This window comes from Petaurus breviceps, unplaced genomic scaffold (genome assembly GCF_028583685.1).
Source record: "Petaurus breviceps papuanus isolate PSGF00001 unplaced genomic scaffold, PetGlider_PUasm1.0 126, whole genome shotgun sequence".
Classification (NCBI taxonomy): Eukaryota; Metazoa; Chordata; class Mammalia; order Diprotodontia; family Petauridae; genus Petaurus; species Petaurus breviceps.
Genome location: NW_027185655.1, coordinates 29,493,800 through 29,508,917, shown reverse-complemented (window position 1 = coordinate 29,508,917; position 15,118 = coordinate 29,493,800). Strand labels below are relative to the sequence as shown.

General features: G+C 37.5%; 1 protein-coding gene across 1 annotated transcript in view; it reads left to right on the top strand.

The window, feature by feature from the left end:
• Nucleotides 1–15,118, top strand: part of LOC138166179 (sodium/hydrogen exchanger 9B2-like) — a 42,932-nt gene that overhangs the window by 20,072 nt on the left and 7,742 nt on the right. The window contains exons 8-9 of the mRNA XM_069094611.1: nt 4,960–5,066; nt 11,672–11,821. Of these exons, the coding sequence (XP_068950712.1) occupies nt 4,960–5,066; nt 11,672–11,821 (257 nt within the window). The remainder of the gene's footprint in view (nt 1–4,959; nt 5,067–11,671; nt 11,822–15,118) is intronic.

Here is a 15,118-nt window from a genome sequence, read left to right as displayed (position 1 = left end):
AGGCAGGACTGGAACAGAGGTTTTACTGGACTCCAAGACCAATCCTCTATACATTATTTCATACCTCCTTTCTTATTTGTATTTATTCTAAGTTTGGAAGACTACCCCTACCCATGTAGGTTGGGATCTTCTCTGACACTTAATCTTAGCAGGTTGTCTAGAGCACTGAAAGGCTGTGACTTGCTCAGGATCACACAGTCAGTAGGAATAAGAGGCAGGACTTGTGGCTTAAAGGCTGGCTCTATTATGTAACACTGCCTTTCTATAATAAGTCACATATAATAATTCATATATTATGATCACCATCAGCTAGTTATACTCATTTCAACATAGACTAGTGAATTTTTATTATTTTTTAAAAACAAAATCAGTTTCTTTTTTTAAAAAATAGAAAAGTGAAATCACAGCAGGAAGAAAAAAAGAACTATTAGCATATTTTTTTCACCTCTTTATTCCCAGCTCTACTACATACTGGCTATATGACCTTGAGCTAGTAACTTTCTCTATTTACCAGGCAACTCTCTAAGATTGTAAATTGCAGAGAAGGTGCCAATTTGCATTCATAAAGGAAATTCTTCACTGGAAATTTCCTATACTGATGAAATCATAGGTTCAGTATTTGAGAGTAACTGTGACCAAAAAATCTCTCATGCCTCAATTAACTTGCCATTCCTCGTAGAAAACACTCATCTCCCAATTCTAGACTAGTTGTCCCTAGTGCCTGAAACTCCTTCCTCATCTCTGTCTGCTGGCTTCCCTGGCTTCTGTCAAGTCCCAGCTAAAATATCACTGTCTCTGAGAAGGCTTTCCTGATCCCCATTAACACTAATGTCTTCTCTCAGTTAATTATCTTCAACTCATTCTTTCTATGTCTTGTTTGTACACAGCTCTTTGCATGTTACCTCTCCTGTTAGACTGTGAGTTTAAGAGATAGGAATTGGCTTGTTGATTGATTGACCAACTGATGAGTCCATGGACCAACATGACAAACCTCTCTGCCCTTAGAGTAGAAACCATAGAGTCAGTCCCAGGCTCATACTCAAAGTCTTTCCGACTTGGAAGGCCTGTCTTAACATAGGATCACCTTATCACAATAAGGCATCAGAATAAGGTTTTCTGTACATTAAGCTAGATATATTACTAAATTAATTCTATAACTTTATGTATGAGGAAAAGTCACAGTTTTTCTGATTTTATTTCACATCTACACATAGATATGTATGTGTTATAGATATTCTCTCCTAAGAGTTTTCTCAAGTAAAAATCTTTGAGCTTATTTGAAGGACAAAATCTTTATAAAGATGACCAAAATTTGAAAATAACAGAAAGTAATAGATAATCATAAATCATATTAGAATAGATGGAAAAAAGAGTGGAGAAAGGCAGAGAATTTGGGACTGAAAATAAAAATAAAATTGAATTTTTAAAAAATCCTCTTAGGGCTTAGAGAAAGCATATAATTGTAGCCAGCAAGTGGTGCTTTCTGGTAAGGTTGACTATCAAGGTGAAGGACTGTTCTCTGTTGCATCCCTCTCCCCACCTTTGGAATGTATGCATTTCTATTATTTCCCAACTTTTACCTTAGTTCCAGGGGCAGTGACTTCCCTTAGTCAACACCCTTATTCTGTCCCTCCCCAATAACAGACTCTTCAAAAGAAAATATACACCAGGGAGTGCACTTGCCTGAGGCTACTTTCCTTGGAGAAAAGCATCATTCTGTTTACCCTGTTTACTCAGTAACAAAGGGTATGGTTCCAAGTCTTAGGGTTTGGACACTGCTATTTAAGAATTTATTAGAGTTACTAAACAGGAAATCAAACCCCTCTAGGATTTCTTTCTAATAAGTTACGCTCCTAGTTGACCAATAAGAGATGAATCTTTTTCCTGCTGTCCCAGCAATCCAGACAGAACATCTTATTCTCTGCCTCTCTCTGTTTCCAATCACTAACCATTTATTGACTGTTTCCCCTTACAATCCCTATATTCATAATTAAAAATGATTTTTATCATGAACAAATTAAAACTGGTTATGGTTTTATATGAAAGGCAAAGCATTTTTTAAGTTACTATGAAAACCAGAAATTATGAACAACTTAAGAGAAAAATCTTAAAGTAAATAATTGCTGATGGCAAACAGAGGGATGTGAGGGAAAGTTAAAGCAGTTCCCTGATGACATTTTGAAGATCTCACTCCCATTCTGTCACAGATATACCCACTTCTCAGAGAGGGTGAGTGGAGAGAAAACTTTGTCTTTCTCCTCCCTTCTCTTTCCTTTCTCTCCCTTTCTAAGTACCAATTAATGATCTGTTATTTCTTTCTTCCTAGTGAAATTGAAACCAAATTCTCCTGCTGAGTTTCTCTTTCCCATGCAGTCCTTCTCATACAAGTCAGGGGATTTTTGTGCTGTCTTATGAGATTATAATTAACAGAAGTCTATGCAGCTAATCTCTGAGATCTTCCCCAGTGCTTGCAAGAATTGATTCTTCCCTTAACTTGGTTATATAATGATAGATTGAGAAAAGGAACTTAGAGATAATCATATCCAACCATCTCATCTTATATGGAAGGGGAGATCTGGAGAGATTCAGTAATGGACTCAGAGTCATATAGCCAGATACCAACAAATAGCAAAGACTAGAATTTGGGTATTCTGACTTCCTGTTCAGTTCTCCTTCTGCTATATGGTATTGTCTTTTTTTTTTTTTAACAAAGTTTTTAAAAAATTTATTGTTTTTATTTTTATTCATTTTTTTGGGAGGGGGGAGGTAGGGCAATTGGGATTAAGTGACTTGCCCAAGGTCACACAGCTAGTTTTTTGTGTCAAGTGTCTGAGGTAACATTTGAACTGAGGTCCTCCAGACTCCAGGGCCAGTGTTCTATTCACTGCACCACCTGGCAACCCCAATTTTTATTCATTTTAAGGTTATTATTTATAAAACCTGTCTTGTTTCTTTTACTAAATTCCTAGTGTACCTTTTCAGGCCAAGTATTAAAAATAAGACCCTTAAAAGGGCATTTGAAAACTCAGGTAGACACATAATCTATTTATTCGATCCATATATAAGTTTGTATAGTAGAAAAATTACTCCAAGTTACATATTTTATAGCTGGCCTTAATTATGATTTTTAATTACTATATAAAATTTATGTCCTTTATAAGATATATCACCTTGCTAGACATTTAAATTTTTAACTTGAACAGGTTATGTGTAACTTTATGGATGGCAAAAAATATATTTCACACACAGTTATTAAGTATTTAATACATAAGGTCATAGGCCCATAAATCTCCAGCGGACCCTGGAGGCCATCTTGTCCAAGCCCCTCATTTTACAGATGAAGAAACCAACACCCAAGGAAATAAAATGACTTGCCCAAGGTCACATAGGCAGTAGCATCAGAAGAGGGATTTGAACCTTGTTCCATTTATTTTTCAATGACAAACTTAACCATCAACATAAATGAGTAAATATATATACAAAACTAGCAGTGATTATAATCTTAACAAAAAATTTTAATAAGGTAGAAACAAATGAAATTAATGAACAGTGAACAACTAAAACAATCTGAACAAAATTGTTTTTATTCTTTGTTCCTTTCTAGGTCATTCTAAAGTTCCATTCCCCAAGTTGTTTTGTCATTTTTCTTTATTTCTTCTCTATTCTCTCCCCCCCTCCTCCAGTAGTTATAGTTAATGTATATAGCATTTTGGTTCTATTGACTTCATTCTGAATCACTTTATATAGGTCTTTTCATATTTCCTCAAATGTTTCACATTTATCATTTTCATAGAACAATTTCAATAATATACATAAATTGCTGGTCACATAATTTCCCTTTTTCCTGTTACAAAAACAGATTATATATATATTTGCAAATAGGTTATTTTTCCTTTTAATTATATGGATAAAAAAATTACTTTTTTCCAAAAGCAATGATCTGTTTTGTGATCTTTATTACATAATGCTACATTGTGTTCCAAAATATTTGCCTATAATCCCACCAAAAAAGTATTCAACAAAAATGTATTCAATGAATTAAATTCAATTAAAAAATTAGTAGGTATTTCCATTATTAAGCAGAGCATTATACTAAAAGTTGGGAGTGCCTGTTTTTTTTTCACAACTCTGACACGATTGAATCTAGAACATTTTTATAGTTATTTTTGCCTTTTTAGTGAGTGTACAGTATAATCTTAAGGTTGTCTTGAATTTTATTTCTTGCATTATCAGGGAATTTGTTCATATTTTTGTTGTTGTTCAATTGTGTCCAACTCTTCATGACCCCATATGGGGTTTTCTTGGCGGCAAAGATATTGGAGTGATTTTCCATTTCCTTCTCCAGCTCATTTCACAGATGAGGAAACTTGAGACAAACAGGGTTAAGTGACTTGCTCAGGGTCACACAGCTAGTAAGCATCTGGGGCCTGATTTGAACTCAGGAAGATGAGTTTTCTTGACTCTAGGTCCAGCACTCTATCCCCTGTGCCACCTAGCTGCCCTATTCCATTTTTTTATGTAGTTATTAACACTTTGTATTATCTTTGTCTTTTGATCAGTTGCTCCATTGGAGAATGTGAATTTCATTTTTATACGTATGAGTCACTTCCTTCTGGATTATATGTTAACATTTGGACCTGATTACTGCATATGTTTTCCCAATTTATTTCTTTTCATTTTAGATTATTGTGAGAGGAAGGGTTGTGCAAAATTATTCTACCTTTGTATAATCAAACTCAATGACTTTTTTCTCCAATTATTTCTTGTTTGATTGATTAAAAGTGTCTTTCTTTGCCAAAGGTGAGGTATCTATGATATGATTCTTATATATTATTTTTTCTTTAAGCTTTTTTTTTTAATTTCTAAAATAAAGAAGCTAATGATTATGGAAGAAAAGAAGTTTCTAAATATATGAATTAATGTTTTCGTTTGAAATATCTCTTTTCTGTACGTTCACAGGTTCCACGATTTATAATGTTCTCAGAGGATTGCTGGAGGTGATAGTTGGTGTGGCAGCTGGATCTCTTCTTGGAGTTTTCATTCAGTACTTTCCAAGTAGGGATCAGGTACAAAGGAAGCCTTGTGTTTGTTAGGCAATTGTATTCAGACATGAGAAAAGTTCATTTTTAGAAACACCCATGAAATACTTATTACAAAATTAGAGAGGGAGGGTATGAGGTTATTTAAATGTTTCTTTGTCTTGTGAGTTCCTGCTCTTTGTGAAATGTAGTGGAAGCCTTTTAATGTCCTGAAAACTTGTCCAACCTCTCCCCTATTTATCCCGAACTTTGTTCTTTATTTTGAATTGTAAAACAGGTATCATCAGCTCCATTTTCTGATAACAAACAAGGGTTTTTGTTTGTTTTTGAGTTAACATGCAAGCAAGTCCTAACATATAATATAGTTCTTTGTGGTCCTCCACTTTTTTTTTTTTTGCTTTTTGGAGGACAGTTGGGGTTAAGTGACTTGCCCAAGGTCACACAGCTAGATGTTGTGTTAAGTGTCTGAGGCCGGATTTGAACTCAGGTCCCCCTGACTCCAGGGCCAGTGCTCTATTTACTGTGCCACCTAGCCTCCCCAATCCTCCACTTCAAAATCCAAAATTTTGGATCTTAGAGTAGTTTTTTAAAAATGAGAATAACCAAGCATAAGTGCCCTGCTCTCAACTATATAGTCAAGATTTTATAGGCTATCTTCTTTCTTTCACATATTTACTTTATAAAGGTAGATGCAAATATATAGAACTTATCCCCTGGCTCAGAGGCTGACATATATGAGAACAGACATTATTCTAAGATGTTTGCAATATTTTGATATCTGGGGAGTTTAGAATAGATTTTGAGACAATCCTTTAACTTTCCAAATTCATCTGATAATGTTATAAAACTGAGAAACGGTATAGTTCTAATGTGTCCTTTAAAGAAAGCTATCTTGGGGCACCTAGGTGGTGCAGTGAGTAAAGCAATAGCCCTGGAATCAGGAGGACCTGAGTTCAAATGCGACCTCAGATAATTAACACAAAACTAGCCATGTGACCTTGGGCAAGTCACTTAACCTTAATTGGCCTCCAAAAAAAAGGAAAGAAAGCTATCTCACTTTTTAAAAGAGAAAAGAAAATTAAATTAATTTTGGCCTCTTTCCATCCAAGGATCTCTAAGCCCACTAATTTTAAGAAGATAGAATAAGACCCACAGAGTGGATTAAAAAAGAAAAAGGGATGGTATTAGCCATCCTTATGTCCTATAAATTACATACATAGGTGCCCTCTATCTATGTATACCTTTACACATATGTAAACATATTCACATATGTATTCACATGCCCATATCCCCTCCTATATAGACATATATATATATATATATATACATACATACATTTCTATTCCCTTCACCTATTCTCATACTGAGAAAAGTTTCATAAGTTACAATTATCATTTTTCCATTCCATTCCTGATGAAACTAGGTTACCAGAATTATCAGCCCTTCGTGTTCCTAAATGGTTTTACTTTTTAAATTCATATCACACTCAGGTTTACCTCAGTCTTTCTTATGAGCTATCCAATTCTTAAGAAACTTAGACATATGTTTTACATTTTACATATATAAAAAGTAAATGGTGTGTCCTTATTGAATCTCTTATAATGAGTCTTTGGTATGTGCCTTATATTTTTCTTGGCTCCTATATGTCAAATCTTCGATTAAGCTCAAGTTTGTTTTTTTTTTTAACAGTCTTGAAAGTCTGACAGTTGATCAACTATCTATTTTTTTTCATTCAGGATTATACCTACTTTGCTAGGTATGATATTTTCAGCCAGAGCCCCAATTCTTTTGCTTTTCAGTATATAGTGTTCCAAGACCTGCAGGCCTTTAATATCTCTGCTCCTAGGTCTTGTGTGATTTTTTTTTACCAAATGCTTTATTAACTTCTACTTTACATCACTTATTTTCGCAAGATTTTGAGTTACAAATTTTCTCCCCATTTTTCCCCCTACCCACCACCCCAAAATAGCAGTCCCACAGATATCCCTTCCTCCAATCTGGTCTCTCCCCTATGTACTCCCATACCCTCTCTGACTTTCCAGTAGGACTCAGTGGATCTCTATGCCCCAGTGCCTGTATATCTTATTTCCCAGTTACATGTAAAAGAATATTAATAATAGTATATATATATATATATTATATATATATATTTTTTTAAACATTTGATTTTAAAGCTTTGAATTCCAGATTCATTCCCTTCTTCCCTTGTCACTCACCCTTACTGGGAAGGTAAGCAATTCAATATAGGTTGTACATATGTAGCTATGCAAAACATTCCCATAGTGGATATATTGTAAAAGCCTGACTATATTTCCCTCCCTCCTATCACACCTCCCACTTGTTCTATTCTCTAGTTTGATTCTGTCCCTTTTCAAAAGATGGTGCTTCCAACTTCCCTCCCCACCAGCCTACCCTCCCTTCCACCATCCCCCCTCTCATCCCCTTCCCCCCTATTCTCCTGTAAGGTAAGATACCCTATTTAGTGTGTATGTCTCCCTCCCTAAGCCAAATTCAATGAGAATAAGAGTGACCCATTCCCTTTTGCTTTCCTGTTGTCCCCTGCATTGTGATCATTTTCCCTTGCCTCTTCTATATGAGATACTTTACCCCATTCTGTCTCTCCCCATCTCCTCTCATTATACTCCTCTCTCCCCTCTTAATTTCACCTTTTAAGTATCATCCCATCCTGTTAAATTGGTCCTGTGCCCTCTATCTATGTATATCTTTACACATATATACACACATTCACATGCCCATGTACCCTCCTATACACACACACACACACACACACACACACACACATACATACATTTCTATTCCCTTCACCTATTCTCTTACTGAGAAAAGTTTCATAAGTTACAATCATCATTTTTACATGTAGGGATGTAAACAGTTCAACTTTGATAAGTTCCTTATGATTTCTTTTCCCTATTTACCTTTTCATACTTCTCTTGCTTCTTGTATCTGAATATCAAATTTTCTATTCAACTCTGGTTTTTTCAGCAAGAATGCTTGATAGTCCTCTATTCCACTGAATGACCATATTTTCCCCTGAAACATGATACTCAGCTTTGCTGGGTAGGTGATTCTTGGTTTTAATCCCAGCTCCTTTGACCTCTGGAATATCATATTCCAAGTCCTTCGATCCCTCAGTGTAGAAGCTGCCAGATCCTGTATTATCCTGATTGTGTTTCCACAATATTCAAATTGTTTCTTCCTGGATGCTTGTAACATTTTCTTCTTGATCTGGGAATTCCAGAACCTGGTTATAATATTCCTAGGAGTTTTCTTTTTGGGATCTTTTTCAGGAGGTGATTGGTAGATTCTTTCAAACTTTGTTTAGCCCTCTGGTTCTAAAATATCAGGGCAATTTTCCTTGAGAATTTCTTGAAGGGTAATTTCTAGGTTCTTTTTTTGAACATGGCTTTCAGGTAGTCCAACAATTTTTAAATTATCTCTCCTGAATCTATTTTCCAGGTCAGTGGTTTTCCCAAGGAGATTTTCACATTGCCTTCTATTTTTTTCATTTGTTTGGATCTGCTTAATAGTATCTTGATTGCTCATAAAGTCATTAGCTTCCATATGCTCCAATCTAATTCTGAAGCAATGATTCTCCTCATTGAGCTTTTGAGATTCTTTTTCCATCTGGCAAATTCAGGTTTTTAAGGCATTCTTCTCTTCTTTGCCTTTTTGAGCTGTTATTTTCCTCAGTCAGGCTGTTGACTCTCATTTCATAATTTTCTTGCATCATTCTTATTTCTCTACCCAATTTTTCCTCCACTTCTCTTATTTGATTTTCAAAATCCTTTTTAAGCTCCTCTATGGCCTGTAACCAGATCATATTTTTCTTGGAAGCTTTTGGTGCAGGAGTTCTGACTTCACTGTCTTCCTCCTGCTCCATGCTTTGATCCTTTTTGTCACCAAAATAGGAGTGTAAAGTTGGGTTGCTCTGTTTGCTTTGCTTCCTTTGCCTGCTCATGTTGCCACTCAATTACTTGACTTTTGGACTTTTTGCCACAGTAGAACTCTGCTACTAGACAGAGGAGCTTCTTACCAAATGCTAGGGTTTTCTCAGCTGCAAAGGTATTAGTTGGGTGCCCTCTCTGAAGCCTCCACACACTCTGGCAAGCTGGTCACACACCCCAGGACCTCCATCCTAGACCACAATACAGATCCAAGCAGGTTAAAGGAAGAGCAATTACCCCTCAGACTGGTCGCTTTCCCCCCCTACAATCTGCAGGCCAGGAGCTGAAGCTGCCACATGGCAGTGGCTGCAGGGCTGTGGTGCCTCAGCGGCTTCTCGCCCTGAGGGCAAAGTCTAACTGCACTCCCAAACTACTGGATCCAAAGTCCACACTGCACTGACCTCTCATTTTGTTCTTAGCATCTATTGGCTGATAATTCTGTGAACCACCACAGCTGCTGGTGATCTGAAGTCCCTCCAGCGGGCAGCTGGTCAGTCCCGCCCTGGGGCTAAAACCTCGGGCTAGCAAGGGGCTGGGCTCAGCTCCCAGAGTGCTGAAATGGCCATTTGCTGCCAGCCTACCAGGCTATACTCAGCAGAAGGTTTGCTTCTCTGTATCATTTTGTGGGTTCTGTTCATTTCCTCTTCTATTTTTGCACTATTCATATTTTGTTTACTTCTTGATCTCTCATAATTTTGCTAGCTGCCCCTTGCCCAAATTCTAATTTTCAAGGTGTCATTTTCTTCCTTAAGATTCTGGATCTCTTTTTCTAATAGGCTAATTTTCTTTTCATAATCTTCTTGCTTTTTTTTAATTATTCTTTTTTTATTTTTTAAGTTTTTCCCTCCCTCTCTACCATTTGATTTTTAAAGTCTTTTTAAAGATCTTCCATGAATTCTTTTTGAGCAGGTGAGCATTTGAAATTACTCTTTGAGGCTTTGTTTACTTCACTATCTTCCTCTGAAAATGAATTCCTGGCCACAATAAGATTGGATTCTTTTTCCTTTGCATTTTCTGAGCCCGGGATTCGATCTCCAGGTCATCCCAACACTGGAGCCGGTGCTCTTACTCGCTGTGCCACCTGGCCGCCCCTAAGCAATTAGGGTTAAGTAACTTGCTCAAGGTTACATGGCCAGTTATTTCTGGGTGGGTGCTAAGTGTCTGAGCCTGGGATTCGATCTCCAGGTCTTCTCAACACTGGAGCCGGTGCTCTTACTTGCTGTGCTACCTGGCCGCCCCTGCCTGTGCATTTTTTGTGGTAATAGCTTAATTATTTGTAGTCCTCTCTAGCCCTGGGGTGTAGGGATGGTGCCTCTTGCCCCAGATCTTCAGTTCTCCCTCTAGCCCAGAAATAAAGCCAAACCTCCAGCTGCCTGTAAGTGCCCACAGCCAGTGGCATCGTGCCCCACCCCGCTGTCTCTGCACTCACCTGGCATGTTTTGGTTCTTTCTCACCCCCACTACTCTGCACAGCGCAGCTGGGTCTGGTGTTCCTGGTCAGCAGAGGTTCCCTAGGTCTTCTGGGGCTCAAAAGGCCAACTCCCCTCACTATCCAGGGAGTAAAAGTTCCAGTGGCTGGGGCCAAGGCAGCCTCTCAAACCAACTAACCCCAGGGCTTGCCGCTGGTTGTTTAAACTTTACAGAGCCTGGAGGTGTTTACTCTTCCCAGGGACCAAACCTGTCCTGGGATTTTTGTGTGGGGGGCAGAAAATCTTGAGAGCTTGAAATTTTCTGACCTCCATCACCATCTCCCCAGAATCCTCTGGCAACAGTTTATTCTTTTTTTTTTTTTTTTGCATTTTTGGAGGGCTATTGGGGTTAAGTGACTTGCCCAAGGTCACATGGCTAGTTTTTGTGTTAAGTGACTGAGGCCGAATTTGAACTTAGGTCCTCCTGACTTCAGGGCCAGTGCTCTACTCACTGTGCCACCTAGCTGCGCCAACAACAGTTTATTCTTAAAGAATCTAGATTTAGAAGCTCACAAAGTTGGAAAACAAAAACGAAAGGAAAAGGAGATCTTACTTTCATATAAAATGTCACATTGACAACTTAATAAAGGAAGGTAATAGGAGAAGGGACAAAGAATTTCTACATAGTGATATCTCTCTTTGGGAAGGAAGAAGCAAATATCAAGTCATCTATTTGGTATATCTAGGAAAAAACAATTTGTAAGTTAGTGTGACAAAATTGTGTGAGGCTCTTTTGATTAGGTACTGTGGCCAATTTTATAATCAGTGATGCAGAGATAGGTGAAAATTACATTATTCTCAGGACACAGGAATCACTGAACAAAACCAAAACAAAATAAACAAAAAACCAGCGAGCCTGGATCATCAATTTTAAGCTATATATCGTTTTTGGTTACAAAAGCAAGATGGGAAGAATGGAATTTCAAAGAGCAAATAAGGAAAGATATTGATTTATAGACCAAAAGGCAGATGGCAGAAAGGGAAGATCTGTCTCAGATAAAACAGAAAACTTAAGTTGATTAACACAAAACTTGGAGCCGATAATCTTGACTTTGCCAATTCTAGCAAAGTGATGTGCTGATAAGAAAGTTAAGCCAGAAATTCTCTTATTACATTAGCATAAACATTTAATATAGAAAACCTATCTTGAGGGAAAATTGAGTCAACTTCTCTCCCATTTCCATTGTTTTTTCTTTCAGGGAAAACTGAAGTGGAAGAGAGCTTATCTTCTTTTGGGTCTGGCCATGTTTGCTGTCTTCGGTAGCATGTTTTTTGGTTTTCCAGGATCAGGAGGGCTGTGTATACTGGTTATGGCTTTTCTTGCTGGCATAGGATGGTCTAGTGAAAAGGTGAATTTTATTTTCAAGTTTTTAATGTTACAAATGAAATGTCTCCTGATTGCATTTTTTGTATATTTCTTTTTGTAGACTTGTGTTTGACAGGACTAAATTCTGTCCGGTTTAATAAAGAAATGATCCTTCATAGAGAAACTATCAGAATTTTACAGTACCTTATAAGAAATAATGATGGTGATCTAAGCCTGTAGTCCCTGCTACCAAGAAAGGCTAAGGTTATTGCCTTGCTTGAGAAACTCTTTGCTGCAGTGAGCCAAGCCAGTTGGTGCCTACTCAGTATGGTGTGGGATCTTCCAGGATCCCTCCAGTCTGGGTCAGCCAGGCTGCCTCAGAAGGAACAAATCAGGCCAGGTGGAAATATAGCAGGACTAAACTCCCTTGATGATCTGGGTGGTATCAACCCTGTGAGTCGGTGCTACATTTATAATCTGTGTGAGATAGTATCAATAAAAATAACAATAATTGATATTTATTTAAATATCATATTATTAATTATGCTGTTGTTTTATAGCTTGTGAAGCACTGTGCATATATAATTGAATTTTATTCCCATAACAACCCTGTGAGAGCATTTTCATTGGCTGTCTCTCACGCTCCGAATATTTCTTCCTCCATGTCTTTGCCTCCAGGCTTCCCTGGTTCCAAGTCCCAACTAAAATACCACCTTCTACAAGAAACCTTTCTTGATTCCCCTTGAGGCTAGTGCCTAAGATATAGTGAATAGAACACTAAACTTAGTGGGAATAATGTGGGATGATAATAACAACATGTCTGTAATGCTTTAAGGTTTACAAAGCACTTGATATGATCTCATTCAATCTTCACAATAATCCTAGGAAACAGGTGCTATAATTATTCCCATTTTACACTTGAGGAAACTGAGGCAGGCAGAGGTTAAGTGACTTGTCCAGGGTCACACAGCTAGTAAGTCTGTAAGTCTGGATTTGAACTCAGGTCTCCTTGACTCTGGGTCCAGAACTCTACCACTGGGGCACTTAGCCAGGATCATTCTGCTTTATACACTTGCCAGCAGTGTTACTCTGGGTAAATCAACCTCAATTTCCCCTTTTGTAAAATGGCAAAAATATCAGTGCCTTTCTCACAGAGCTATTGTAAAGGTTAAATGAAATGATAAGAATAATATAAATGAGATAATACAGGAACCCTATATTCTATGAAGTTTGGATTCAAAGGGCCACACTTGAGGACCTCGAGGCTACAAGTTCCATACCCCTGCTGTCTAGCCTACATCCTCTCATTAACCCCACACACAACCTGCTGGGGTTCCTACCCTTTATCTCTTGATATTGCATAAACATCAGTGGAACACATAGTCTCTTTCTTGGTTTATCTTTCACTTTCACTCTTGCCATAAAATTGGCCACCTACCTTCTCATCAGGCATTTTTCCCTTTTTTGTTATTCTGCCGTTCAATTTTTCCTGCTCATACTCACCATATGCTTTCCTGTGGCCCGTTGGGTGACTTGCAACTTTAATTCTTTCTGTTTCATTTAATTAAAATTTATTCTTTAATTAAGAAACATTTAATTTTCTCTCCCTCCAACTCTCCCCCCCTCCCCACCACTGAACAATTAAAAAGAAAAACAAAACTCATAACAGTATGTATAGGCAAACTGAACAAATTCCCACATTGGCCATGAACAAAAACATATGTTCCATTCTGCATTTTAAGCCCATCGCCTTTCTGGCAGGAGGTGACTTGTGATTCATCACTACAATGATCAGAGTTCTAAAGCCTTTCAAAGTTCTATTTCTTTATGTTGCAAACTTTAGTTTTTCAGAGGTTGTGGCATTTCATGGCCTAGCCATATAGTGTCACTGTTTCCATACTTTTTCACTACCTGATTGCTGATTTTATGTGATCCAGACTTCAGCTGTAATTTTTTTTAGCTACAATTTTTTGTGCTCCATTAACACTTTAAAACATCTAAAATATCTCTAAAAAATGGCCCAAATTCTTTTGTGGGCTTTTATCTGTATCTCTTAGAAGCTTTTTTCCCTGTTCAGGACATCATTCCTGCAGAATTTCAGGATTATTACATTTTTGATGAGGCAAAGAGAGGAGGTAACCTGGTGTGAGGGAAAGAACACTGTATTTGGAGTTAATGGAATGGGTTTTAAATTCTAACCCTGCTGCTTATTATGTATAGGGTGACGGGGAAATCACTGATACACTAGAAGCTCCCCCAAACCCTTTCTAACTCCAAAATTCTGTCCTCTCTTGGAGACTGGGAAATGTGTCTTCCACAGCAATGAAAGGCAAGAAGATCTTAACCTTTTAAAAACAACAACAAACCATAAAAATAGCCTTCCAGGCACCCAAGAAAAGTAATTTATGACCAGGCATAAAGAGTACCAATATGATTTATTTTATTATGTTTTTCATTGGGAACAGATGGAAAGAATAGTAAAATGTTTTATGAAGCAGTAAATTCTTTGTATTTATTTGTCAGGATTAAATACTACTGTGCTTTAATAATAGTTGCATTTTTTTTATAGAAAAACCCAGGAATTTGTTGGTTAATTTAAAAGAAAAAAAACCTCATATATTGGATACAATATGCCTGCTCTTAGACTTTTGTTGGACAATGGATTTTATCAGGGTTGGTTTTTTTTGGTCATGTTTTGTCTTTTGTTTTGCTTACAACTTCAGTCAGATATTAGTGATTTTGGTCTTTGTTAATAAAGGTATTAACCTAGGTGCTCAGGGATTTACTCCATCAAAGTTTCGGTTTGTTTTTTAATTGGTCCTATTGGAGGAGCTTAGTAGGCTGATCACAACAAGGCTGATCACAACTTCATGATTTCTTCTTTATAATTCTAGAAGGTTATTGTTTTAAAATAGAAACGTAGACCTAGCAAGATTGTCTTATCCAGGGGTGGGGAACTTGCAGCCTTGAGGTCACATGTGGCCTTCTACATCCTTAAGAGCAGCCTTTTGACTGAATCCAAATTTTATAAAATTCAGTCAAATTGGGTCAAAAGGCCACACTTAAGGATCTAGAAGGCCACATGTATCTTCAAGGCTACAGGTTCCCCACTCCTGGTTTTGTCCAATCCTCACATCTTAGAAATGTGAAAATAGGTCCACAAGACTCAGTTTAATTCAACAAAGATAGATAGTTGATAGATGGATGGATGGATGGATGGATGGATGGATGGATGGATGGATGGATGGATGGATGGATGGATGGGTGAGTGGATGGATGGGTGGGTGGGTGGATGGATGGATGGATGGATGGATGGATGGATGGATGGATGGGTGAGTGG